This window comes from Solea senegalensis, linkage group LG16 (genome assembly GCF_019176455.1).
Source record: "Solea senegalensis isolate Sse05_10M linkage group LG16, IFAPA_SoseM_1, whole genome shotgun sequence".
In the NCBI taxonomy this organism is placed as follows: Eukaryota; Metazoa; Chordata; class Actinopteri; order Pleuronectiformes; family Soleidae; genus Solea; species Solea senegalensis.
The window spans coordinates 2899702-2927161 of record NC_058036.1 but is presented as its reverse complement, the minus strand read 5'-3'; the positions used below and the strand labels follow the sequence as shown (position 1 = coordinate 2927161).

At 42.7% G+C, this 27460-nt stretch overlaps 1 protein-coding gene across 2 annotated transcripts; it reads left to right on the top strand.

Annotated features, from left to right (window-relative positions):
* The first annotated feature begins 2061 nt into the window (after positions 1-2061).
* On the top strand, positions 2062-26720 carry rab11fip5a (RAB11 family interacting protein 5a (class I)). Of its 2 annotated transcripts, XM_044047510.1 has the most exons (7): positions 2062-2829; positions 13740-14251; positions 15294-15873; positions 18557-19155; positions 19255-20983; positions 22810-22978; positions 23089-26720. In XM_044047510.1, the coding sequence occupies exons 1-7, from the start codon at positions 2450-2452 to the stop codon at positions 23344-23346; spliced, it is 4227 nt and encodes a 1408-aa protein (XP_043903445.1). In that variant the 5' UTR covers positions 2062-2449; the 3' UTR covers positions 23347-26720. The 2 variants fall into 2 exon arrangements, with proteins under 2 accessions (XP_043903445.1, XP_043903444.1); XM_044047509.1 differs by having other exon boundaries at positions 18557-20983.
* The last annotated feature ends 740 nt before the right edge of the window (positions 26721-27460 follow it).

Genomic DNA, 27460 nt, shown 5'->3' with positions numbered 1-27460 from the left:
CATGTTGAAAATCAAAGTCTGTGGTAAAAAAAAAGAAAATCTAAAGGAAATCAAAAAAGACTATATAAGAAAAACACAAATAATGGAAAGGAACATTTTGTTTTTTAACTCTGTTTTTTGTTTCTCAATTAATCGTTAAAATCGGTGTTCGTCAAACCTGGAAATGATAATGTGCACAAATGTCTTGTTTCCACAAACCAAAATGAGTCACTTTTAATGATTTCTTTGTTATTCAGAGCAAAGAAATAAAGAAAATACTCACATTTAAGATGCTTAAACAATCGGAAGTCTTGTTTTAGTCATGATAATAGCTTCAAACCTATTAATTATTATCAATATAGTTGTCGATTAATTTAGTCATCGATTAGTAATCGATTCATCGTTTCAGCTCTACTCCAATCAGTCAACTCTCAGGCAGATGTTACCTCACACGACTCTGGGTTTTGAAGGAGGCCTTTTTACAGCAGCAGGTCAAGACAGTTGAGACACGCTGAAGTCAGTGCCAGCTGCTGACTGGACCTCAGCGGTCAAAAATAAAACAAGGAGCATGAAATGAGGCGTGTGGAAGCACACGTTTAAATCCACAGGGGCGTGTGCGGCAAACATGAGTCGGCGTCTGCGTCTGTGGTTCGAGATGTTTTCTGCGATGTTCTGGAAACACCTAACGCGGTGACACCGGCATGTGAAAGCGTCGACAGGATGTGACAGAAATATCAGATATCACAGGAGACGACATGTCACTAAATGTCATGACCTTTGGTGGTTTCAGTTTTGGGCAAATCCTCCCTTCAGTGAGTGACTGTCCTGATAAGACTGTTATTTTGAAATGATGTGAAATATCCTCACAAATATCATTATTGCCATATCATTTTAACCTCATGTTGCCCAACAGTTACTCAACAGTTGCTCTTTCTCAATTCTGTGTTACTTTTTTTCACTTGACTGGCTTCCTCCTGACCAGACTCGATGATTGTGGCCCCTGATTCAGAGTAACACTATAAGGATTCACATATAATTACATGATAACAACAGTCTTGCATCGTTTTATTCACGCCAAACTGTCATTGTGACATTGTCCTAAAACACTCTCTTTGGAAAACACGTCCCGTAGTGAAAGGAACTCTCAAAATACTACTTTGGGAAAAACAGTAATGTCATAAATCCACAATATCTTTGTCATCCTTCTTGTCTTCCTCTCTGTTATTACTGTAGCTTTATGATAACTTGTATTTATTTCCTTACGCACCCTAGCATTCATTCCTTCTCTATTTCTGTAAATGGATCCCATGTTAGCGTTTGAGAGGTTACTCCGACTCTCCGAGCTGGGAATTCTAACTACCGACTACAACTGGAACGCACCGTTAAGACTCAGTTATACTCCACGCAAAAGATGGAGACAGACGGGCCCTTTTGTCGGTCATTGTGCCCCAAGAGGGGGAGCGTATGATGACATTGTGGGGGCAGTATATAAGTCAAATGTCCAATCAGTCGGGAAAACTAGGAAAAAGCAACCTTTACTTGGGTAGGCGGGATGTGATACGAAGCGTGACATTGTACCAGTGCAACGACAGCGAACAATGACCTTGAACGCGACACAAGAGACAACAGCTCAGTTATTTTGGTACTATTCCTGACGAAATATGCAAAAAATACATATCGTACCAAACCGAACTGTACCAGTAGGTGGAAACGCGACGTAGTTTGAATGTGTGCAACTTGGTACTATGCCCTCTAGAGGTAGTATTGCGTAAAGGTCCATACCAATGAAAAAGACATATGTACAGTAGGTGTGTAGGGTAACGGATGAAACCGTAGACCTACTACAATGACATTTTATATTATAATCAATAAAATAATCAAATGTTTTCAAAATTCATGCCTGTAAAACCATAATATGCAATTAAATCAAATGTATAGTCGATGACAAACTTAAGATACACATGAATGCCATTTGTCACAGGAACAACAAAGTTGTGGCCATTTGAACGACAACAGTGGAGATTTGAGCAGAGAGAAATGCATTGTGGGTATCTGTGATAAAAGTTGAAACGTGTTGTTGTGTCGGTGTTGAACTTCCTCGTCCTGCAGATGTAGAAGAAGACGAAGAAGAAGGAGGATAGAGGCGTGACGTCGCTGCCCGCAGAGAGGCCCGTGCTGCGGGAGGAGGCAGGCGGAAAAACGCGCCGTGTGGCGGGGACGGACACTGTGACTCCTGCTGCTGCTGCTGCCGCAGGACGGAGACACACGGAGACAATAAAAGAGCCGGGACAACTTTACAGAGACGCCGCGCAGCCATGATAATGCGACAGCGACTCCGGAGCTGATGTGACGGAGCAGCACCGGAGCAGCTGGGAGGACGCGGCGGACAGCAGCACCACCTCCTCTCCCCGGGTCTCCTCGCCTCGGCTCGGCGCGGTCACTGCGTGTGTGGTGGTGTTTTTTGGAGGACATGTCCTCGCTAACCGTGGAGGAGGAGCAGCAGAGATGGGCACCGACGCACGTCCAGGTGACGGTGCTGAGAGGCAGGGGCTTACGGGGCAAGGGCAAGCACGGCACCAGCGACGTGTACACCATCATCCAGCTGGGCAAGGAGAAATACTCCACCTGCGTGGCGGAGAAGACCACGGAGCCGGAGTGGAGGGAGGAGTGCTCGTTCGAGCTGCAGCCCGGCGCTCTGGAGAGAGGCGGCGGCGGCGGCTGCCCGGCCGGGAGCAACGAGCTGGTGCTCACCGTCATGCACCGGGCGCTTATCGGCATGGACGTGTTCCTGGGACAGGCTGTGGTCCAGCTGGACAAAGTGTTCAACGAGAGCAGATGTTTGAAAAACGAGTAAGTTCAACTGTCTGAGTGTGTGTCTGTGTGTGTGTGATGTCGACATGCTGGATGAGGTTTGACCCCCAAAGGATCTGCATGCCTATGCTCCATCACATGTTTTCCCACGTTCAGTGAACGCACCACGTTGCTCGTGGCTCTTTTTTAGTTGCTTCTCAGTTTGTTCGGAGACATAAACACAGCTGTCAAATATGTGCTGCTGCTGCTGCACCAGGGCCCTGCAGAGTCAGACACACCCTCCCTCCCTGCCTCCCTCCTCGCCTCCCTCCTCCCACACACATGCCAAACTCAGCTCCTGACCACTACACCAAAAAACCCTCCAGAAACCCTCCATGTTTACCTCCTTACATCAGGTGCTTGTGTGCGTTTGTTCTATTTCCCCCCCATTGCTGAGGCCTGTCGGTGCCGTTGACCAGGGTGGGATTAACTGCCTGTCCCAATTCCTGGGATTATCCCAACAGTTCCATGATCAGAAATCTCCAGTGTGTTTTTACAAAAACATGTTGTTGTTGTTATTGCAGGGCCACACGGATGGTGTAGTGGTTAGTAACCCGGGTTTGAGACCTGGTGGGTCGCATGTTCCCCCCGTATGTTAGTGGCTTTTCTCCAGGTTCTCTGGTTTCCTCCAAAAACATACAGATTTGGGGATTAGGTAAATTGCACACTCTAAATTGACTGTAATTGGTTGTTTGTCTGCTGCTTGCTACAGAAGATGACACGGAGGAACGAGAACCTTCACAGACTATTGTCGAAAATTGCAGTAGGCAATTTTCAAATCGCAAGGGGCGCAACATTTGTTGGAGCCAAAATGTGTGTCAGAATATCATTTTAGATTAATTATTGTCCCATTTTGTTCCACAGACTGAAGATAACATCTTTGTTTCTCACAAATCTGCACAAATATTGAAAGTAAATTAAATGATTGTGTAGACCATTCCCTCTGATATTTGCGAATCACATCGCAAACGCAGTTACTGTCAAAATAATCGCAAGTAGATATTTATTCCTAATCTTTCAGCCCTATATTCTAGTTGCACCAGTGCATTATGGTCAGTTGAGGCTTTTGTCAGTGGTAAGATTCCAAATGTCAAATCAATCAAGTCAATTTTAGTTAGTACATCACAAACACAGGGTCTAAGGACAATGGATACATGGGATAAAACCTCAGGAAGAGCCACAGAGTAGGTGTCAGGTACAGAAACAAGTTCAGCAGATTACAAACTGACTTTACAAAGACTGGAAACATGGAAAATACAGAATGTGAAATGTAGAAAGTGACAGAATTTGTAACTAAGCTAATAGAGAGACAGATAACCGTAACCTCAACCGGTAATAATAGTAATATAGATTGTTCTGTCGTCCTGCCGCCTGTGGTCAGATGTTGTTAGTAACTATGGCCACACCCCATTTAAGCTTTAGTACAAATACCCAACCTACAGTAAATATTTATAATACTTTTGAAAGAAAGTGAAGCTGACGTAACGCGTTGACCGTCTGCATTGTTCAGCGAAAACGAGATAATAATAATAATGAATACACATTGCATCAGTCGCACAAACTACAGAAGAGTCATAAAGTTTGTGAGGCGACTCGGTAATATCTCTTATAAACAGTCAGAGGAAGTTATTAAGGCCAGTGCAACAAGACCTGTGAGCCTATTGAACTGTTTCATTGCTGATGAGTGCAACTTTTCATGGTAGGGAAATAATCAGCCAGGCATTTTAAATTGTTTTCTACAAAACTCAACAAACTTGGGCCGAAGCTTCTCCAAGGCTCTTTTGCTTTAGAGTTTCTTATATTTATAAATCCATTGGCTTCGCAGTGATGTAGTATAGCCCAGGATTGTATATTTCATCAAATGGTGACGTTTGAGGTTCAAATGGCGTCTTTCGTCTGAACCTCTGACGTATTTTCTTTTCTTCATCTATCATCAGCGTCCGTTCAGCGTACCTCTGTATCAGTGTGTTCCCGTTACGCTCGGTAAAATTTGAAATATGAGGTATAAGCATGGACACCATGTACTGAAGGCACAGTTTAACCTTTCTTTGGAAAAGAAAGAAAACAGCACTCTTTGACGAATGCTTCGCTCCAAACATGTCTGAACATGCGGTGTCTTCATTAATTAATTAAATGAAGGTTGGCACAGGAAGCTGTGATCAACTGACATGTGACCTGTCACAGCAACGCTAATTCCTGGAAAGGTGGGCTTAGGGTACAAGCTACAAGCAGTGTTTAGCTCCCTTTTTTTGGCTGCAGATGAGGGATGCTGATATTATATAATGTATAAAACTGCAGTCTATTCTTTTACTGTATTATTCTCATATCTAGCATCATTTTTGTAGAATGCCAACATCCGATTTTGCAGGTCCTGAGTGATATTGAGGCAGGCCTGAGAACTGAACCTCCATCTGCTGAGTGAGGCAAAAAGACTCTCTCTTTCCCTCTGTGTGTGTGTGTGTGTGTGTGTGTGTGTGTGTGTGTGTGTGGCAGATCCAGAAAAATCCTTTGCTAACAGCAGACACACTCTCAGTAGCTGCAGCCAAGAGAGAATCCAGTCTAATGGACATTTTTAGATTATATAACAGTGTGACCTGACAGGACATCACCAGTGAAGTAAGTGTACAATGAAAACGTCCTCACTGGTGATTTGTCTATTTTCAGTGGACATTATATAGGTATTAAGATTAGTGAGGGCCTGCTAATTTGTGAAAGGCTGGTTCTTTATCCTTAGTCATGTCGATTTCCCGAGTCATGTCTGGATGAACACGCACTAGGAACTTCTGGAACAATGGCAAACTACATCTTATTGTTTGGCCAGAACAGACAGGAAAGATTGGTTAGTTTCTTCTGATAATTTCAGAGATTAACTAACAGGAAATGGCTCGAAAACTGGGTCCAGGTGTTTTCTGGAGATTACTCTTCACATATGAAGAATGCAGCAGAAGATTGTCTGGGTAAGATGGTGACAGACAACCAAAAAAAGAGTTGTGTTGTAAGTAAATGATATCTTATTTTAGTTTTTTTTAAGATATCTTCTGATATTAAGTCCAGAACAAATCTGGAAAACTGGATTTGGACATTTCCCGGAGTTTGCCACTCGCATATGAAGAATACAGCACAAGATTTTCTGGGTAAGATGTGTTCTGGAACATTTAGACAACCGATGGCAATAGTGAATTACATCTTATTGTTTGACCAGAACAGACAACGGAAGATGGGTTGGTTTCTTCAGATATATATATATGAAGGATGCAGCAGAAGATTGTCCGGGTATGTTGTGTTCTAGAACATCCAGGCAACAGATGGCGACAGACAGACAACAGGAAAACAGCTGTGTTGTTGTAGGGAAATGACAATTTCTAAGTAGGTGATAACAGGCAGAAAGTATGGGATTGTTCTTAAGATGTTTCCACACAGTAACACTACAAAATGTCTGAAAAACTGGGTGTAGACATTCTGGTCTCATCTCCTGGGTAAGATGTGTTCTGGAACATCCAGTACCTGAGTCAATAATGCAGGGGGCATTGCTATGTTGCTCCTACTGTATTCCAATATGGTTGATTTGGACATTTTCTTGATGTTTGAACTGGTGGCTGACAGGAACATTTATGGAAAATGTCTGAAGTGACATTAGCAGATATTTGCACTCTCACATCTAGCCCCATTGGACAATGACAGGAAAATGTTTGGACTTGCAAGTCAGTGCATGTCTGAAAGTGGCTTGAGTCCAGGTCACTGTGACCCAGCGGCCTAAACTGCAGCATTGTTTTCCCTGAAGATACTAATGGCATCCTTAAATCTAATTAGTCACCAAACATGAGCAAACCAGTGAAGTAATGACAGCACCTAGTTAAGTGTGAATATATGTGGGAACCGAGGCATAGCTAACTGACCATTTCCAGGTTTGCCGTCCCTGACGTGTTCCTGGAGATGTGTGGTTTGAAGACGCGATGCTGGGTTGTTGTTACGAGGGAATTGAGATTATAGCTCGTAGCATCCAGATGTGGAATGTGGTGTTGGACTTGCAGTTTGTCTGCTACGTGCTGATGAGGCAGGAATCCAGGCCACTGTACCACCGCTACCCACAGTGCTCCTGGGGGAGGTTTGCTGGCCTAATTTACTGATTGTTATAGGAAGTGTCATCTTGGTCAGCTCAAATGAAATGGCACCATGAACCATTTTATTCTTCTCTAACTGTGTTGGGCAGTTGTCGAACATTGGCTGGAGTTGTCAGTGTGTCCGGCACGGTTGGGTTTATCTGGGAGTTTGTTGTTGACATTGTTGCTAAATTTGAATAATGAATTGTCAGGAGATGGTTGACGAGTGTCTCTGTGGCCCAGAAAAAAATATTTATGCCACCTACATCTCTAATTACTTCAGCAAATAAAAGTGGAGCTGGTTCTGTGCCCCAGACAGAGACGGTAAATCCACAAGTTCAACAATGATTTAGTTTTATATTAGGACCAGAGGGGGGAGAATTTTCTTGCATAGTATTTTACAGTCATGAAAAATGGTGACACATATGGGTGAGATTGACACAGGTTTACAAAGTTAATAATAATAAAAAAATAAAACCTTAGTTGTTGTGTGACAGTTTGATAGTTTAGAGCAAACTGGCACACAATTGTCACACATGGATGAATGAATGAATGGTATTAAACCAATGGGAAAATATTGTCAGTCATTAAGAAAATAAACTATTGAAATCAACAATTTCACACATTTATTTCAAATAAGTCCAACTGTACGTTGTTGTATAATCTACAATTTACTGGCTCACAAAACATGGTGGAAACCAGACACAACTGTGGACTGTACTTTATATGGTTTAACCCTTAAATAGCAATATATTTGGTGAATAAAGTGTTAAAATCCACAGCTGACTTGGATTCTTCATTCCATTGGCATCAAATTTACTTTACAGAGTTTCTTTATTTGGTCTCTGATCCCTCCCTGGCTCACAAAGCTGCACAAGCTGGTTAAAACAGGCTGATCGTCTACTTGGTCTTGTAATTTCAGCCCCTGTCCTGCCTTGAAGGACAGATTCTGTAGGGATCTACTTGTTCCACAGATAGATGTGTACTTTGTAAGCTGAAGCCCAGACTGAGACAGCAGCTGGAAGAGAGAATTTTCCAATCTACTCCTCAGTGGATCACAGAGTAAGGGCGAGATGGAGGAGATGGTGTCATACTGGGACGGGGTGGAGTGTTGTGATTTCCTGTTTTTGCAAGATGAGGAAGCCGATATGCTATCATGCTGTGCAACTCTGGAATGCGATTGCAAGTGAAACAAAATGTATAAATATCCACAATTTTATACGCAGAAAATTGAGTTATGAGCGTTGTAGTGGCAGTTTATCTCAGCCTCTCAGTGGATGTTTACTTGCCAAAATGCTTCAGAGTCTGTGTGGGATGATGCTTTTGGGAAACTGGGTCCTCTTCAGTAACAGCCTGTGCTCGGCCCAAGTACGTGGGTTTCAGAGATGTAGGCAGCTGCTTTTTTCTTCTGTGTTGCACTTTCTGTATGTACTGTATGTTCGCAGTTGTCGTCGTCAGGCAGTTTCATGCGATACATGACCCACAAGCTCAGGTGCATGCACAGAAATAGACCTGAGACTTTTTTTGCATTGTCCTCAAGAAACTGGCGATGGTTTGCGCGTCACGAGAACTGTTCTTGAAATCAGCAAACTATTTCTTTTCTTGCATGCTAAACAAATTTAAATGTGCAAAATTGCAAAACTGAGCGTCAGCAAACAAGAAAAGCTCTGTTTTTCACCTCAAACATGAATACAGACATTGAAATAATGACGTAATAATAAGAACAATGAGAAACAATGACGGACTGTGTGGGAGGGTACGGAAGCGGCTCTTTTAGCGCCATATCTGTCACATTTCTACGGATATTCAATATTTAAAGAGTCAAAGTTGGCACCGCACAGTGCTCGAGTGGAATGGTTCGATTTGGTACAGTCACAGTACAGTTTAGATATGTTTCCATTTGTCTGTTACGATACCACACACTGTTTCATACCCTGCGTTGCTTGATGTACGTAGACTAGGCCTACGCAGAACAAACATTGAGTCATATTGACTAGTGTCCATTGTCTATCACATTCAGTCCTTGAAGTTGAGGGAACTTGGTCTTGGAAAGGCCTTAAAGTCCTTGAATTTGATGTCACCTAAGGTGCTGGAACCCAGCCAGTGCCAACCATTCCATTTTTTGGCACCCTTCCCTTGGGGTACTAGAGTAAAATGGTACGGTAAGGTCCAGCTCAACCCACGGCAGTCAGCTGATTGGGTGACAGAAGAAAAAACAATGTTTTTATTGGCTATCTTTCCTCTTCAACGCCCGCAGTCTATTCTGTTCTTACACAAAGCTTGATGTTTTGTTGAGCATTTGATGTCACGGGCCATCGGGCACAGCCAACACACCCCGCCTACCAATAAAGGTACTGTTCTCAGTCGAGAAAGCAAGCCCCACCTAGAGCTTTAACATTCCAAACTGTACCAAACTGTACTGTACCAAATGGAACTCTCCCATGATGGTGGCCATTGGGCACAGCCCACACCCCGCCTACCAATAAAGGTACTGTCCTCAGTCGAGAAAGCAAGCCTCACCCAGGGCTTTACCATTCCAAACTTTACCACACGGAACTGTCCCATGATGGAAAAATGCAAAAATTAAAAGTCAGACTGACAGACATTCCTTGCATTTATAGGTACAACAACCCGTCATTATCATCTAAACATGGTCAGTGTTCTTAGCGGCGTGACGTTTGCAGGAGAAAACCCTGAACGTAGCTCCCTGCTCCTGGTTCTGTGTGTGGAATGTCAGCCCCACCTTGGTTACAGGGAGTTGTCTGCTCTGTCAGGAGGAGGACTGATACTATTGTTGGCGCACTGATGTGAAACTTGAATCCACACCTAACAGGCATTTGAGGCTCGGGCTATACAATTTAGTCACATGAGCTGAGAGCCTACACAAAAATCTAAGCTTCTTCGAAGACAAAAAAAAAAAAAGGAAGTAGAGAGAACAGACTGGTTTAAAGCTCAGGAGTTCAGTTTGTTTGCTTGATAATCTGGATATGATTTAATGGAATGTAAATATCTTATTCAACATCTGTCAAGGTGTATTTACATGAATCATGGGAGTGCCAGCAAGACTGTCTGTGTTTTTTTAATGCTTTTGAATGCCGCTCGGTCGGATTGATTGAATCTGCATTTCTGAATGGCTGTATTTATGTAAGATGTTATGTTTTTGTTCGTTTGGAGCAATAAAAAGCTGCCGAATTCCTCTCTCTTTTCTCTGACAGGCTCCACCTGCTTGTTATTTTTGACTCTCACAGCAGAAGTGCTGGAGGTTTGTGTGTTGATAGTTGTCGCTGGCGTTTTCCTGTCTGTGACCAGGTCTTCAGGGCTGAAATTGAGGTCGGCGGTTGGATGATGACAATTACATAATAGCCTCTGCTGTGAATTACAGGACAGCCTGGATTTAACGCTGGTGTTTTTTTGGTAGAGCAGAGGTTTTCCTTGTCTCCCTTCCTATGTAATCAAACACTTGGCTCTGCTTCTGTAGTCGTAGAAGGGTTGCCCTTTTATTAAACGCCTGGATTTTAATTTTTGCTGACTTTCTATTTGCTTTGTCTTGTGTAGCAGATTTTAAATTGTTCTTACCTCACTCATTTTCAGCCCAAACCCCAGCTACATTTAGTCTGATAATCATATTGTCAGTTTAACCAAATTAAAGTAACCCTATATGTACAAAGCTTATGTCCTAACCTCTCAAGATGTTATAGAGAATCTGTTTAGCCTTTGAACATGTTGTTTGACCCTGCATGCACTCAAATATAGCAGGGAAATATTAAAAATAAAACTGCAATGTCACATCATTTTATCCCAATATGATTTTTCACCAATTTTTACTTAAAGTCTACATTATTTTGTCCTATATAGTTCAGTTTTGAATTATTTTTGAGTGATATAGGACTTAGTTTAAAATATTACCTTGAGTTAAGTGCTAATATAGTGTAGCATGCTAACATCAATATGATAGCATGTTAGCTAACATTAAAACATTAAAATTTAAAAGGTATTTAAAGATTCTAATAAACCATAGCATACATCAGTGTACTTTGTGTGGATTTAGTCTTTTTAATAATATATTTCTGGCATTATATATTAAAATATATATATATATATATATATATTTTAATACATAATGCCAGAAATATTTCAGGAAAAAAACATTTGTACTTTGTTAAAGTACAGTTTAAAGTTATGCTAAGTGCAATCACAGAAGCTAGCTTTCGTTTTTTTTGTTTGCAGTTATATATGGTTTTTACACTGATATGACAAATATCTTTACATTTAAATGTATGAAACTGATTGATTATATCAGTGTTTGGGTTGAGACCAACACCTTGCCGCGTTTCTGCGTATTGACACCGTACAATTACAGAACATAGAAGGGGAAGTTTGTGGTAGGGGTGGGAGGACGGAAGCCTTTCATGTTGGAACTTTAATGTCTCGGGCATTTTATGTTTAAACCTCTGTTCCTGTAATATTTTGCAGTTTCACAGTTGCCCTCGTTGTTCCGTAACATGACATTTAGACTTTCTTGTTGACTCAACAGCTGTTTATGAAACAAAGGGTTACATTCTGTGTCACATCCTGTTTTATATCTGCACATTTCATTTCGTGACTCATTTCATTTGCCTTTTTTAGAGTTACATTTGAAAGGAAGAGTTGTGTCGATGCATGTTTTCCAACATTGTTTACAGTTTTAGTGTGATCCAGTATCTTCCCAGTCATTCCAGGACCTCTCATTCAAGATTACTGTTTTATTGCTAATTGTTTAAAATGTTCACTAAAAATGTATATTTTTCAAAAAAGTGTGTCTGGTGAAGTGATAATAGTTTGTTTTATAGCCATTTAAATCACATTTTTACACTTATGGTGAGGATAATAGCGTCATGACTAATATTAAAAGATTAAAAAGAAAGTTTTTACGATTGTTTTTATGCTGTTTATTTATTTCACCACCTTCTTATCCAGCTTCTGAGGTGGTGACCCATTTTGCACCATCTGCTGTTTATCTTGTTAACTAATTCTCTAGTGCAGGGGTGTCAAACATACGGCCCGGGGGCCAGAACCGGCCCGCCAGAGGGTCCAATCCGGCCCACAGGAAGAATTTGTTAAAATTTCACACTACGATTACAATCTAAATCTCTTCCAGATACCTGTGACTAAATGTTTGTGCCTTTATAGAGCCAGTGTGATGTGTAAATAGCACATTTAGGCACGATATTGTTGAAATTGCACTTATATTTCTCAAGAAACTTCATGTTTACATTTAATATCCTTCATTAAATGTAAAACAAAGGAGAAAAAAGCAAGGAGTTATTGTTGTTCATAGGTTATTCTGCTATTATTTTACTATTTCTACAGGTCCGGCCCACTTGAGATCAAATTGTGCTGTATGTGGCCCCTGAACAAAAATGAGTTTGACACCCCTGCTCTAGTGGATGGACATAAATGTGTATTTTCATTAACCACCATGTTTAAAATGTGGTTAAAGCGTGTGCATGTTAAAGAGCAAGCTTTAGTGACATCCCCGTGAAATAAACTTGGAGAACTACAGTATTTATGTCATATTGGACTATGTCATACAAACAATTGTGAAATTTGGACAGATGCGTGTCACTGAGCCTCACTCTGCTCAACAAAGACACACTGTGGTGGAGGTGTGGTAGCCCAGCAGCAAAGGAAGTGAAAAAAATAAAACCGGCCCTCGCTTTCAGGCTGATTTCTCTGCTGCTGAGCAAAGAGACGTCCTGTTGGCAGCAACAAGTGTCAGAAACACATGTTTACTAGGGGGATTTTTCTCAGTAACATCAATTTCTTTTTTTTAACCCACTCATAACTGACCAGATGAGACTTTCCCATGAGTCACATTGTGGTGAACTTGTGACATAATTATTCCACTCACAGCTCTACAGTGTTTCTAATACCCGCTCGTTTGTGCCCCTACCCTAAAGGTATTTACCGTTGGTGAGAGGTGTTTTTACTATGTGCACCACTCACCGTTAAATCAGGAACATTCATTGTCTTACTTTATTGTTCTTGCTCACACAGTCAAAAACAAGAGGCCTCCCCAAGGTATTGTGGGATGTCCGACCATACACAAGTGTGTGGTGTAGACACACACACACATAGGTATTGTTCTTAAGACACTGCACTCACTTACCATTCCTTTGGACAGCCTGAACAAAGCCTTAACCCAACCACAATTTAAATCTTGGCGGTCAACTTAACCAGTTCCTCAGAAATTTGGTTCTGTCCCATTTGGATCAGGTTTTGGTCTCCAGGAGGGACTGTTGGTTCTGATAAGTCAGAGTGTACTGGCCAAGACAGGCAGCAGTACACATTTTCAAACATACAACATGCTATGCTCAAAACAATGTACAAATAATAAAATATACATAAAAAAATTTACTTAAAATATATTATACAAAGTGCAGTAAAAGAATATTTTTTCAGTAATATCAATTAAAGTGCAGTCAGCCAGATGTCTGCCTCTAAGTCATTTAAATATACTTTAAAAGTGTCCAATGAGACCAGATCCTCAAGTTTCAGACAATTTTGTAGCTTGCTAGCTGAAACTAGGTATAAGTCCTGCGATCGAAGACACTAAGTCCCTGTACTGTTCTAATATACTTCAGTAGTTGGCTGTAGGCATCTGGACCTGCTTGAGTTAAGTTGTAGACGCCCCAAGTCAGCTGGGATTGGCACCAGCATCCCCGCGACCCTCATGTGGAGGATGAAGTGGTAGATGATGGATGACGTCCCAGTTACAGTGCTAGATGATGCCAACCGAGCCTTGTTTAAATGTGCTGCTCTCTGTCGCAGGTGGTACAGACTCAACTCAAAAACAGGGAAGAAGGAGAAGGAACGAGGGGACATTCAAGTGACCGTCCAGTTCACCAGGAACAACCTGACCGCCAGCATGTACGACCTCGTCATGAAGGACAAGGGCTTCTCCACCTTCACTAAGCTGAAGGAGCGTATGAGGGGGAAGAGGAGATCCAGCGAGGAGGACTCGTCCTCGGTCGTCATGCCGGGCGGACAGGGGTCTCTGTGTCAGATGCGGAACCGGCTCCCGAGCGATGGAGGCGGGGAGGAGGATTACGAGGACGACGAGGGGGGCGAGGCGCGGCGGAGCAAGATGAGGACCTTTTTCCTAAGAGGGAAGCTGAGGAAGTCGTCAGACACTCGCTCCAGCACGTCACTGGGCTCGGAGAGCAGCGAGTCGTCGTCTCGAGGCGGGAGCCTCAGTCCCACGGCCGGCATCAGTGTGGTGGTGTCCGACCTCTCCAACTCGCCCAGCAACAGCAGCAACCTGACGGCAGACAACAGCCCAGGTATTATGATGCTCTACTTACTGCACCTTTAATCCAGTGATGGACTTTACTGTGACAATCTTTTACCCTTTTCTTCACAGTGAACTTACACAAGTTTAGATTCATCACTGATCTTCAAAGAATATTTTACAATTATTAGATTCACGGTCTAAAAATAATGACCGCTTTCAAAAATGTTTCCAAGATTAATTTTTTGTTTTTATCTAGCGGCACTGAAATATTATCAGTTCTGTATCATGTATGGTTGAGAAGCTGGAAGCGGTGAAGATTCATGGAATATCAGCTCTAACGTGCTGATGATTGATTTTATTAACAGGTTAATTGTTCATAAATTTAAAACACATGGTTATGTAATATCCGTGACAAGAAAACCACAAAATATGGAGTCTACTGGGAACCCCCATGAAGAATACAGCAGGAAATGATCTGGGTCAGATGTTTACACACAGGCAAGGGGTGGAGCCTAATAGGTTCATGGAGGAGGCCGGATATGTCCACTCACTCATTGTGAATTTTCTGGACATTTTCCTGCCTTATTCTTGCAGATGTTACTTAGATTTGTCCTTGTTTGGAAATTCAGTCAGGAAAAGTTCTGGAATAATGTCCTGATGCCCCTCCCAGCAGTTTCAGGAAAATGTCTAGACTTCCTTTCTTTGAAGCAACTTTAAAAATGGCCCTGCTAAATAAAAAAAAAAAAAATTGAATTTAAGCGAAAGCTGTGCTGACTTTATGGCGGCACGAGTTCCTCTGAGTGCCATGTACATTGTTAAAGCGTCTGATCGGAGAGCGGAGAGATACTGCACTGCGAAGCGCAGAGCAACGGTTACTTCCCATTATAGTAGAACTGAATGAGTAATCAGACAGGTAAATTAATCCAGAGGTGCTGATCCGTCCCGCTGAAAAGCATTGCCAGTCAAAGCCATTACAAGGTTTAATCGCCCGACGAAAGCTGCCTGCAAATTTAATTTAGTAAAGCCATTGATTGCCTGCATCACTTTTACTCTTATCTGTTTTTTTTTTTGTTCTTCCCTTGTGTTTGCAGAGCACACGGCAAACACGTCGCCCAAGTCTTCCTCGTTCAAATGTGACTTTGGCGACGAGGCCGGCGAGATCACCATAGCAGTGCCTCAGCCCACTGTGTGCGTTAACGGAAGCCATGCCTATCAACTCCAGCCGCTGGACCCAGGCTCACAAAAACCTGCGGATTCTTTAGGCCTGGGGTTGTTGCAGAAGTCTCTGCCTCTCTCCATGTCTCTACAGAACCTCAGCCCGCACGCCTCGCTGGACCCTCACAAAAGTCCCACGGGAGACGGGCGCCGCTGGTCCTTTGACAAACCCGGCGAGGAGGAAAAAGCGGCCATAGCGGCGGCTTTGGAGCAAAGTGGGCCCATGCGGGGTGAGGAGGAGGAAGAGGAGGAGCGTTTGGGACAGGCTGCGCCGTCCAAAGCCGCTTCGGCGGCGGACTCGGAAAGCCAGGGGAAGAAGCAGAGGAGGAACTTTTTCTCCCATGGGAGGAGTGAGTCTGCTGGGAGGGGGCAGAGTCAGTCAGAGGACGCTCCGGTTGCCACGGGGGAGAAACACAAGGGATGGTTCGGATCCAAGGAGTCGCACATCAAACCCAGGTGAGACTAATGACACGCCGACAGGTTTATTCCTCAGCGTCAAACCGGCCGTGAGTGATCATTTCTGTATGACTACAACTGAATCATGAAGGTGAAAAGCAGCCGACAGGTTCAGGGGCCCGTTGACAGTTTGTAGGTGTAAAATTGCATTGCTGGAAAACACTTAATATGTAAGCTGATACTAAATTTGATTCATATAAATTTCAGGTGTTGGCAAACTCAGGAAACTCACCAATAAAAAATCCAAGTTATTACAAAGTTCTAAAGTAGAGCTGAAATGCACACACTGACACGTATTTACAGTTCAAAACAATGCAAATGTGGCTATTAAATTGTACCACACAGAGTCATAATCAGCCGACCTTTGCATAAAAAACTGAATACAGCTAGCCTGGCTAAGTTCATAGTTAAAATAAAGAAATGTCCCTTTAGCAGTCCTACCTTTAGCTGTAGGCTTAAACTTAAACAGGCTATGTGTACAACCACACTTTAAAACATTCAAATTAACTTTAAGTATGGCCCTTGAATCCTAATTAGCCTAGTAAAACTGAATACAGTTAGCCTGGCTAAGTTAAGAGTCCTTTTTAGCACAAAATGCAGACATTAAGTACTGTATTTACTTTTAGGGTTTTATATTGGTTGCATAATATTGTCTGGAAGTTAAATTAAAGCATATATTTTGTGTACCAGACCCTAAATTGGAGTTACTTGTTTAAATGCACACAGGGTTAGTTTTGTATGTCCATAGATGTGGAACAGTTTTCATGTGCATGGCTGCTGGACGTCTCCTCCAGCTTGGAGCACATCCCTGCTCAGCTCATGGTCTCAGTCTCTGGTTACAGCAGGTATCTGCAATGCAGATGGAGGAGGGGGAAGCGGCGGCTTCTGCTGCTGCCCGTGTGAAATTAGCTCCATTAACATAAAACGATTGAACACACATCAGTAATAATGTCGGTCTCGGCGGAAAGACGTGAGCTGGAATGATCCTTAGTTTTATACAGATTTTGTGTAAATGTGTGACCGTGTGTGTGTAGGTGTGGGTTATTCTGTGCACTTCCACTGTGTGTGTGTGTGTGGTGGAGTCCAGGTATTACTCATTTTGTGTGGACAAAAACAAGTTGCATTACATTTTAAGGTCTCCAGGAAATGAAAGTAAGTCCATGTAATGTCCTCTGAAGTCATGGAGACCAGACAGTGTGTGTGTGTATTGGGTAAAAGGGAGGGACGAAAACCCCCCTCATCTATTTTATTTCCACTTCTTACCAAAGTGCATTCTTAAGTGGGTAATTTATTTTGTGGCTGTCACCTCCTGCGCTGCACGTCCTTCCTGTTGTTGTGAGTGCCTTGCTCCGGTGTTTTTATTTGTCTAATGAATCTTTAATTTAAATCTCCAAAAACCGTTAGACGAGTACTTTTTATTTTTATTTTTGCCAATTCATTTAACCACAATGAAAAAAAACAAAAAAACAAGCATGGTGGCATAATATTTTCCTACGCAACAGAATATTGGAGTGATAAGCACCTGCTGATTGGAGTGAGGTCAGCTATTCGTGCCCATAGTACGCTCACTACCTTCCTGTCAGCTCTGTAACAATACTTTTTCACTGCCTACACACCCACATGCTTTCAGGTCCTTGGGGGCGGAAAAGAGCCAAGTTGGCACCAGTAGCACCAAGTAATCACTACACCCAGCTGCGTCAACTGTTCATGCAAAATATTACAGCATGGGCCAGTGACAACAGACGATGTTGTCACTATCAATGTTTGATCGAGATGACACAAAAACACGTGTGGATTTTAGCTGCAGCAGCACCAAGTGATCGGTTGTGGGATTCTAAATGAATCGTCAGCCATATTGACTTTAAAGTGCTTTGTGTTTTAAATCAATACAAGGTCTTTTCCATGGGTCACCTCATGTTATTCTAATCTCACAAACACAGAGTATTGTGTAGTATTGTGGCGTTTTGGCTCCTGATTGGATAAAATTGTTCTGGAAAGTTCTGATACATCAGTCAGTGTGTTCACATGCACAGTTTAATTGAGCTAAGGCCGTAGTCTGACTAAGCACGGCTCTCGTGGTTGCTGAAAGATTGAGATTTCATCCATACGTCGTCTCCTACTACTGCACTTTTAGGTGCGTAATCAGACTATGAATTGTATTATCCAGTTATGTTAGTCCGACTAAGACCAACTTCATTTTTGTCGGACAAACTAGAAGATAGAATTGGACATTTAACGTGCATGTAAACGCACTGACTGATAGCTGTTGGGATGTAGAGATATTAAAAATCTATCTCAACTACATTGCTTATACTGAAACTGAATGTTTTCTGCTCACTTTGCTTCTCCATGGCAGAAAACTAAATATCAGGTTTGTTGTCACAAATTGAGATGTCATTTTGAGTGTTGGGAAACTTAAATGGACCAACGTGATTTAATTGAGAATGAAGTAAACAGATTAATTAGTAATGAAAGTCGCCTTAAGTCGTAGGCCCCACTTGTTACAGACAATGTGGTGTAATGGAATAAAGGGACTGTGCGTGTTAAATAAATGAAGTTAAAAACAGAGTGTGGTAAAAAAGAAAGAAAAGGATTACGATGTGAAACCCTATGCAGAGCTTAAGATTTAGCCGTTTGAGCAATCCTCACTAATCAAGAGGACTTTGTGCCCTTCCTTTCACAGCTTGGTGGTGTCACCTATACTAGAGTTCAGCACTGATCCTTTCCCTCCACTTCTCCCTACTAGTGACTACCCCCTGGGTCCCCCTGTAGATCCTAATGCTCTGGTTTCCCCATTTGATCACACTAACCCCTTCAGCCAACCACAAACCACACCACCTCCCATGTCCCCCTGCAACCCTTTCTTCTCTGTTCTCCAGCACAATCCTTTCTATGAGGACATGCTAATCACTCCGCCCCTAAAACCTTTATTGCCTCCTTTGCCCTATCTCTCCAGTTCCCGGCCCCCCATAGCTCAGCTTTTTCCGCAGAGCCCTAATCACACCCTGAACCCCGACAACCCAACCGCAGAGGACTCCGCCAGTGATGCAAAGAATGACCCGATGGCCAAAGTTGAGGAAGAAGCCCTTACTCCTGCTCCCATGGAAGGGGAGAAACCTTTATGCCAGGACTCATCCAACCCTTTCATGTCTGCCAGGGAGCTGGAACCAGATTCAGAGTGGGACGAATGCTTTGAAGCATTTGCAGCTGGCAGGCTGCAGTCTCCCGAGGATCTCACAACAGATTGCGAAATGCAGCAAAGCACTCCCGGTGACCGTCCGCTGGAAAACTACACTAATAATGGAACGTTGCTACCCATAACAGATGCCGATCCGAACACTGATGCAAATGATGCACAGCCTTGCAGCAACTTCCTCTCCGTGGCTCGGGAAACCACCAGTCAGGTGACCAACGCTAATGCATTCCACCTGGACACATTTGCAAATCTCCTTGAGACAATCCCAGAACAGTTCAGCTTTGAGAGTGAAAAGGTGACTTTGAATACTGACTCAGCAAAACCCGATGCTTGCACAGATACTAATCACACTAGCAGTACTAGTACTGATTTAAACAACACTAACATGCACCACGCCCCCTCCCACACGCCATCCATACAGCTCAATAGCAGCTCCCCAGATCCTGGTTCGTCAGGTCTTGGCAGTTCAGCTGAAGAGGATTTCCTGTCCTGTCTTTCTTCTAACTCTGACAAGTTTTCCTCCTCGGAGGAAGCGGAGGCGAGGCACTCGGAAAGCAACATCCTGGGCTTAGAAAAGGCGCCTGCATTCACCGTGGTGAAGAATTCCAAGCCCTTTTCATCTGAAGATGACGTCTCTGACAAGCCAAATGATCGGATTTTGTTCGACGCAGTTCAGAAAACTGTCGATGAGAGGGTAGACAGTACTCATACACAGCCACAATCCCCAGTGATCTTTAATCCACAAGTTACAAACACTAGAACTGGAGTTGCCGATACTGAGACACTAAACGTTTCTAAAGTCGCGTACCCGGACTTGTTGCCAAAACTCTCCGAACTGCAACCAGAAATCAACATCTCCTCACGACCTGATGATGAAAGTAAAGGGAACGGTCTAAACAGCCCCATTATAGATTTTTCGACGGAGCTCGTTGACAGCCCTGTAAATAAAGATGTGAAGATTCTGGCGACTCCAGATGATGAATTCCCCACTACACTTCCCGCATTTAACATCCTGACCTCCTCCCCTGATGTGATGCAGAGTTCATGGGACTTTGGCAGCACTAGCTCAGGAGGCCAACAAGAAGCTCGCCACTTTTCCCCGGTGCCATTTGGTGCTTTTGGAGATGTAGAAAACTTTGACACCACCACTCTACTTCACACAAGGGTGTCTGACCAGAGCTCCACCAGCTTTCTCCAAAGCCTTTATGTGAGCACGGACTCGCAGAACTACCAGACCTGTGAGTCTTCCAAGTCCTCCAGTGTGTCAGAACCACACTCTGCAAACTCAACGCTCTGTGGTGAGCTGAGTGACATCCAAACGACTACTTTGGGCCTACAAGACTCCTTCAGTGCGTCCAAGTCACCCAACCCTAAGCAAACTGACAGATTTGAAGAATTCTCTTGTGGAGTTGATGACAAGGCAGAAACTCCCAAGGCTCATTTTTTTATACCAAATACCTCTGCTCTGCAACCTCTTCCTGCACCATTAACAGACTCTGAAAAGACCCGCTGTCCCAGTGAAGGAGGTGTGGAAAGCCAGCATGTCGTCATGGATGACAGGTTCTCAAAAAGCCCCGAGTCCCAGTCTGCTACCCTACACCGCTCTCAATCTGAGGGCACCCTGACGCATGCCTTTCATGATCTCCTTCTTCCCTCCTTTGGCAGCGATCCTGGCGCCATACAGGAGTCCTCCATGGCTCCGCCAGGCCCTGCCCTCTCCTGTCTCACCTCCTTTGCTCCTTCTTCTCTAACTCCTAGTAGCTCTCCTTTCGTAGCACTCTATTCCTTCCCTTACCCCACCAACGTTTTGGCGAGGTCATCAGCCGGTACGGCAAGAGCCGCTGTGCCAAAGACTGAGGAGATGCAGCAGCAGCAGCAGCAGCAGCAGGAGCAGGAAGCCAGTCAGCAGAACAGGTGAGGTTGGTGAGAAAAGGTGGAGGGGAAAGCACATTATCTGGCTTCCAGAAGTTTCTGTCCTGTCGTCTCTTCGAGCTTCCTCAGCTGCTCTGCTTCCGCCTGCTTTTCTTCTGTGTCGCCGGCTCTCAAGGGAGTTCTCCTTTTCGTAGTGAGACTTTCTCTTCTCTTCTCACACACACACACACACACACACACACACACACACAGATACACACACTGGTGTTAACAGGACTCCTCTGCAGGTGTCTTGGTGTGTCGTGGCTCTGTGGTAACAGGAGGGGAAACAGAGCCTCAGGCCAATTAGCAGTTATTATTTTGCCCTGATTCCTACCACACACACCCTCCCTCCCAACACACACACACACACATACACACGCACACACACCATCACCCCTCCCCACGGGACCAGCCAGTGTTCTTATTTGCCAAAATCTCAACTAGAAACCAGTCTTCATTTGAGGCAAAACAAGGTGTTGTTGTGTCACTGATAGCATTTCCTTTTCACCTCGGGGTAATAACACATTTAACACAATTCTGCAAGCAATTAAGTCTTTCAGTTTTGAACTCATTTAATTTCAATTTTCACCAGTGTTTTCTTTAATGAGGACTCTCGGCCCGTCTAACCTCCCCCCTCACTCTTGGTCGCTTCCGGGTTTTTTTTTTTTTGGTGGTTGATGCACAGCATCCACGTCTGGTGTCATGCTGCAGGTCCACAGGGCAAAACCCAGTGTGTTTTAAAAATAATGGTGTCACCTGTGATATCTGGGCTAAACTAAGACATGTGACAAAGACTGTACAGGCGTGGCGTTGAGTAAATAAGTGGCAGATTCGATATTCGATTCGATATATATATGTATATATATATATATATACACAGGAAGTGTTTTAGAACACAAAGTTATACTTGCTAAAAAGAATAAATAAAAGTTCACACGTTTCATTTTAGGCTGGCATCACGTCAAAGATACTCAAGGGAAACATTTGTTATGTATGATTTTCAGAATAAAAGCACAGTTGTCTGTATATTTAAAAAAAAAACAGAAAAGCAAGTGTACTTGTTTATCACAGTTTAGTCAGACTCACCCATTCTCATACTCATTATGTAATTTAAAGGTATTTTTAAGTCTAAATAAGTACAATATAACAGAGAAGGCAAATGCATAATTTACTGAATAATTTATAGACTCTGTTTTGTTGTGTATATATATAATATATACACATATGAGTGTGTGTATATATGTATATATACACACATATATGTGTATGTGTATATATATGTATGCATGTATGTATATATACACACATATGTGTATGTGTATATATATGTATGCATGTATGTATATATACACACATATATGTGTATGTGTATATATATGTATGCATGTATGTATATATACACACATATATGTGTATGTGTATATATATATGTATGTGTATATATATATATATATATATATATATATGTGTGTATATATATATATATATATATATATTAAAACTGTATTTTGCTTTAATTCATCTAAATTTAAAGCGTCACCTACAGTATTGCATTTTATACCACAACAAGGATTTTACTCTGAAAATCCCTACTGAGACACTGAAGAGGGACAAATTCCTCTTTTCATACACTGATTAAAACATGTCCATATATCACAGAGTGTTAAGAGAATCTAAGAGAATTTAAACCACTCCCAACCTCCAGTGTGACAACCAGACTGGGTTTCCTTACCGTCACTTGGTGAGGCTTTCTGTCGCCTTATAACGTGGAATACTGTCTGACTGCGTTGTGCTGTACGTACCTCCTGCTGTCTCTCTTATTCCAGTCCTCACCCAGTGAAGCCTCTGACCACTGCCATGTTGGCCGCCGAGGAGAAGCGGACGGAGGGCCGCTCAGTGCTGGCCACCGGCCTGGAGAAGCTCAAGTTCACCATCAGCCCGGGGAGGAGCAGCCAGAGCAGCACCAGCGAGCAGGAGACGCCGGACAGGAAGAAGGTGCAGTATAGTGCAACATAATTCACTACAGTTTTTCACATTTATATCATTTTAGAATGAAAAGAAAAACAATCTTCCACTCATCCTCCTGCTCCCGTCTCCCCCTCCAGTTTCTGACCGAGGGCGCGGGGTCGTACTATCACCTGACCCACAGCGAGCTGGTGGCCCTGCTGGTGCAGCGGGAGGCGGAGCTGGAGAGGCAGAAGGCGGAGTTTGAGCGTCACAGGGTTCTGCTGGCCAAGCGCGAGGGCGAGCTGAAGAGGCTGAAGCCGCAGGTCAGAGATCTGGAGGACTACATTGACACACTGCTGGTGCGCATCATGGAGCAGAAGCCCACGCTGCTGCAAGTGGGCTCCAGGGTCAAGTGACGAACAATTTGGGGGGGCGTGTTTCGCAGTTCAACCCTCATGTGTTCACTCTAACCTCCACAGCAGCTCTCTAGTCTTTTCACTGCTAAGCTGTCTCTTTTTGATACGAATAATTAGGCAAGGAGACATGTCGGGGGTTAGTGTTTTTCCTGCCGGTGTGCTTTACTGAGCTGGAAGCGAATTCTCGTGGGAAAGGTTCCCGGTCCCGGGGGGCGGGGGGGGGGTTAGTTCTGAATGTCGCGGGTCCTCAGGTTGTTTTCAGGTTCACACAGACGAGCGAGTCCAGTGTCCGCTGAAGCCCACACTCCTCAGTTTTCAGTCTCCTGGTTGTAGAGAACACCGATTCTTTCCTTCTCACCGCTCACGTGTCACTTCTATCACTTTATCACAAATACGAAGTATTGTAGAGGCGTCAGTTCATAACAAAGTGTCCAGTAACCCCACAGACTGCACCTGTCTTCATATATAAAATGCATCATTTCTGCCGTCTGTGTTCTAGAGGCTCAAATAATGGGAAAGTTTTTAAAATGAGCGATCTGAAAACTTTTGCCACTTTTGCTCAAAACATTGCTCAAACTGACAACAGTTAATTTAATATTAATAGGCTTGCATAATTAATGAAATCAGGTTTCATAAGGTCGGATTTGGGAGTTTGATGTAATTAAAAGTGATCAAACGAGAATTTTCTCTATTGCACGTCATAATGCACAATATTATGAAAAATAAAGGCAATAAAGTGATCGGTGCAGTGAGGATTTCATATTTAACTAAACCTAACTCAAACCAGTGGCTACGTAGAGCGAGGAAAAGCAGGCTTAAATCGATACATTGATAAATAGCTGTCAAATAACACAGAGATTTCATTTACAGTGATTTAAAAGAGCAATATTAGGTCAAATAAATGTACTATTTGTTTCAGATGTGAAGGAAATACTCACAAGTAAAAACTGAGCAGTTCCTGCACTGATTTACGTTTATTTCTGTAACTGTGCGGCGTTCCATTACATCGGAAATCGGTAGTTGGGAGTGATGTCACTAAAAACACACAACACAAACGTATCTCTCTTCAATTACAATGCTTCAATCAGGGGTCTCAGACTCCAGTGACCTGGGGGGGCCACTCAAGTCAAAAAAAGTCACATTTTTGGGGAAAATATAACTCTTCTGTTAGGGGCAGAAGCGATATGAGCATTAAATTATGTCATCCTGACGTCACATTATCAATTATTTGGGGTGATATTTCAAAGACTTTCAAAATAAATGTGTTTATTGTGAAACGGCACCATATATAATATCCTATCCTAAAGGGTTCTATGTGAACGACTGATTTAATGTGAAACAAATATGACAGAAGTGCAATTAACGCCAACGCTCGCAGTGTTTGTGTCGTGGCAGCCGTCCCGGAACCCCGCGTGAGGAAATTCCCGAGTTCCGACTACAAATGGAACGCGCCATTTATCGCAGGTGGGGCTCACTGGACGTTGTTCTGGGCTGACTCTCTACAAAAATGCTCGAAAAAAAAAAAGAGAAAAGTGTTCTTAGCCAGCGAGTGAATGCTTTTTTTATTTCCACGTCTTTTATCCCTTATTGCTCGTTCCTCGCTGCCGCCCGCCCCTCACTTTTCTTTCTATTTCTACGGGTAAAAATTACCCACGATGCTCAGCCACATAAGCTAAGTGATTGTCGTAGGGGGTCGCAGTGTTATCAGGTGAAGACGGTATCCGAACAGTATCACGACGAGCCATCGCAGCTTCTCTCTGATCTCGCCGCTTCTGCCTCCCCGTGTGTGTGTGTGTGTGTGTGTGTGTGTGTGTCTGTGTGTGTTATCGACACCACTTTGAAGAAATCCCTGCGACGTGCTGGTACTCGACTCTCGCGCTTCCTTCACTGTCACATCTGCTTCGTCTCAAAAGCTGCTTTCAGGTGTTATAAAGGGATATATATACTGCGTTCTACAGCATATATGCCGTACTGAAAATGCCAAATGCTGCCTTATTTCCCTCCCTCCGCTTTATTTTAGAAACACAGCACTTCATTTTCGGGACGCGGGGCAGGTTTTGAGAAAGACAAAGCCATCTGTTCACTGATTTATTTTTGTTTTCCTACTTCCTCTGATGCTTTCTGTTATGATATTGTTTAGATCACTTGCACACAAAAAAAAATAACATCATTGTATGCGTACTTTTTTCCTGTGACATGCCAAAAAGAAAAGAAACAACAACAACAACAAAAAAAAACAAGCCTTGAAACTTAAATCTCTGGAGCAGATTGATTCACCGTGAAGTATTCTGATATGACGATGCCACATTTAACAGCGTTTGTGGATGTTCTTGCACTACTTAATCATCAGAAAAATGACTCTGCTGTACCTGTATGGAATTAGATTAGTGTCGATATTTTCAAACAACACTTTTCACAAATTGAGTAAAAATGAAAATACACAAATTACAAATATAATATGGATTTAATCATTCAAAGATGTAGTATTTCATTTCTTGCGCTCCCTCACTTGTTTTTGCGCCGTGGTTTGCGATTCTGGCCATGGGCGGGGCTTGAGGAAGCTGCCTGCTGATTGGCTGCCGAGTCGCTGTCCGTCACGTTAGATACCTGCAATTACTTTGTCGGATGTCGACAGGGAAGACTTGGTGAATGAGTTCCGGACGGACAGCGACTCTAAGCTCGTGACTACTTCCGGTCCATTGAGCTGTGTCACGCCAAAACTCAGTAGCCAATCAGCAGGCAGCTTCCCAAGCCCCGCCCATGGCCGGAATCGCAAACAAAAAAACCACGGCGCAAAGGCAAAAACAAAAAGGTGTATTTTCAAACAAATAAAATTGAATATGTTTGAATGCTTAAATTCAATTTGCAATTTGTGTATTTTGATTTTGTGGTTAATTTGTTGTAATCTAATCCCGTATACCTGTCTGTGTGATATCGGTATAGTTAGACGTTCGCTGCACTTTCATTAGTCGCTCTGTGATTCTCGCACTCGGCCGTCTGTGACACCACGAATAGCCCCGCGAGCTTGAAGCGCACGGAATCGTCGTTCCATAACCTCGCCACGCCACGTCCGCTGTGCGTTCGCAAATAGCACGTGCATAGACGACTGTAGAGGCATATTAAATGTGACTCGGCACTTACGAAGCGCAGTCCTCTTCCATGTCTTCCATTTTTTTGAAAAAAAGCAAACGAGTCCTTTGTTCGTTTCTTTCATTTAAGTTTGAACTGATTGTATTTTTGTCCTCGATTGTGTAGCCAGTGGAATGTGCGTAAGGATGTGTGTGAGGTTGGAAAGTTTACAATTCGTGATGCAATTCTGTTTCACAAATTTTGTATATTTAATAAAGAATATTTTGTGTTTCTTGCTCACTGTATGTTTGGTGGTAAATCTTTCTTCAGTGTTTGTTTTCCTTCATGTTTTTTTTGAGAACTTCATCCATTTTCCATCTAGTTCCAAGTTACCTAAATTATTCATATTATCTTCATTTACTTCTTTTATATTCATGCTATTTAAATATGTTCTTTTTATGTCAGTCTTTAGAGACTTTTCCTCACTCAGGGACAAATAATCTCATGTACAGTAAAACTGAGTCAGACAACAGTTATTTTATTGCTTTCTCTCATTTCCCTGCTAAAAATGAACAATTATATTATTATATTTGTAGTTCTTGGTTTCTACGTCCTAGCATTTTTATGTAGTGACATATCTGGGTCTAATTTATCTTTGTTTAAGTCATGTAAATATTACATAATGATAAAATAACTGGTCGATTTAGGGCAGTGATTAAAAAAAAAAAATACATAAGGACATAAGGAATGAAATATGAGCAAGTGAAACAAATCATATATTTTTACCTTAAACTTAAACTTGTCTTCAACATATTTATCAATTATTTAATGAGGAGAGCTAATAATAGACCATTGAGGAAGAGTTATAAATAGAATCATATATAGTTTGTCTGATCATAGTGCTTGATCATAAACAACTTTAAATACAGATATTTGTTGTGATTCATAAAAACTGGCTGATTATAACCCAGACCCACCACTAGGGGGCTATGTAGTCCTCTGTAAATCAACACTACCACCAGCACCAGCACCTGTCACTGCTTCA

Excerpts from the sequence above, each read along its gene's own strand:
- rab11fip5a (XM_044047509.1), top strand. The coding sequence starts at position 2,450 with ATGTCCTCGCTAACCGTGGAGGAGGAGCAGCAGAGATGGGCACCGACG. Across the intron at positions 2,830-13,739 it reads AGCAGATGTTTGAAAAACGA|GTGGTACAGACTCAACTCAA; the intron begins GTAAGTTCAACT and ends TCTCTGTCGCAG. Across the intron at positions 14,252-15,293 it reads GACGGCAGACAACAGCCCAG|AGCACACGGCAAACACGTCG; the intron begins GTATTATGATGC and ends TTGTGTTTGCAG.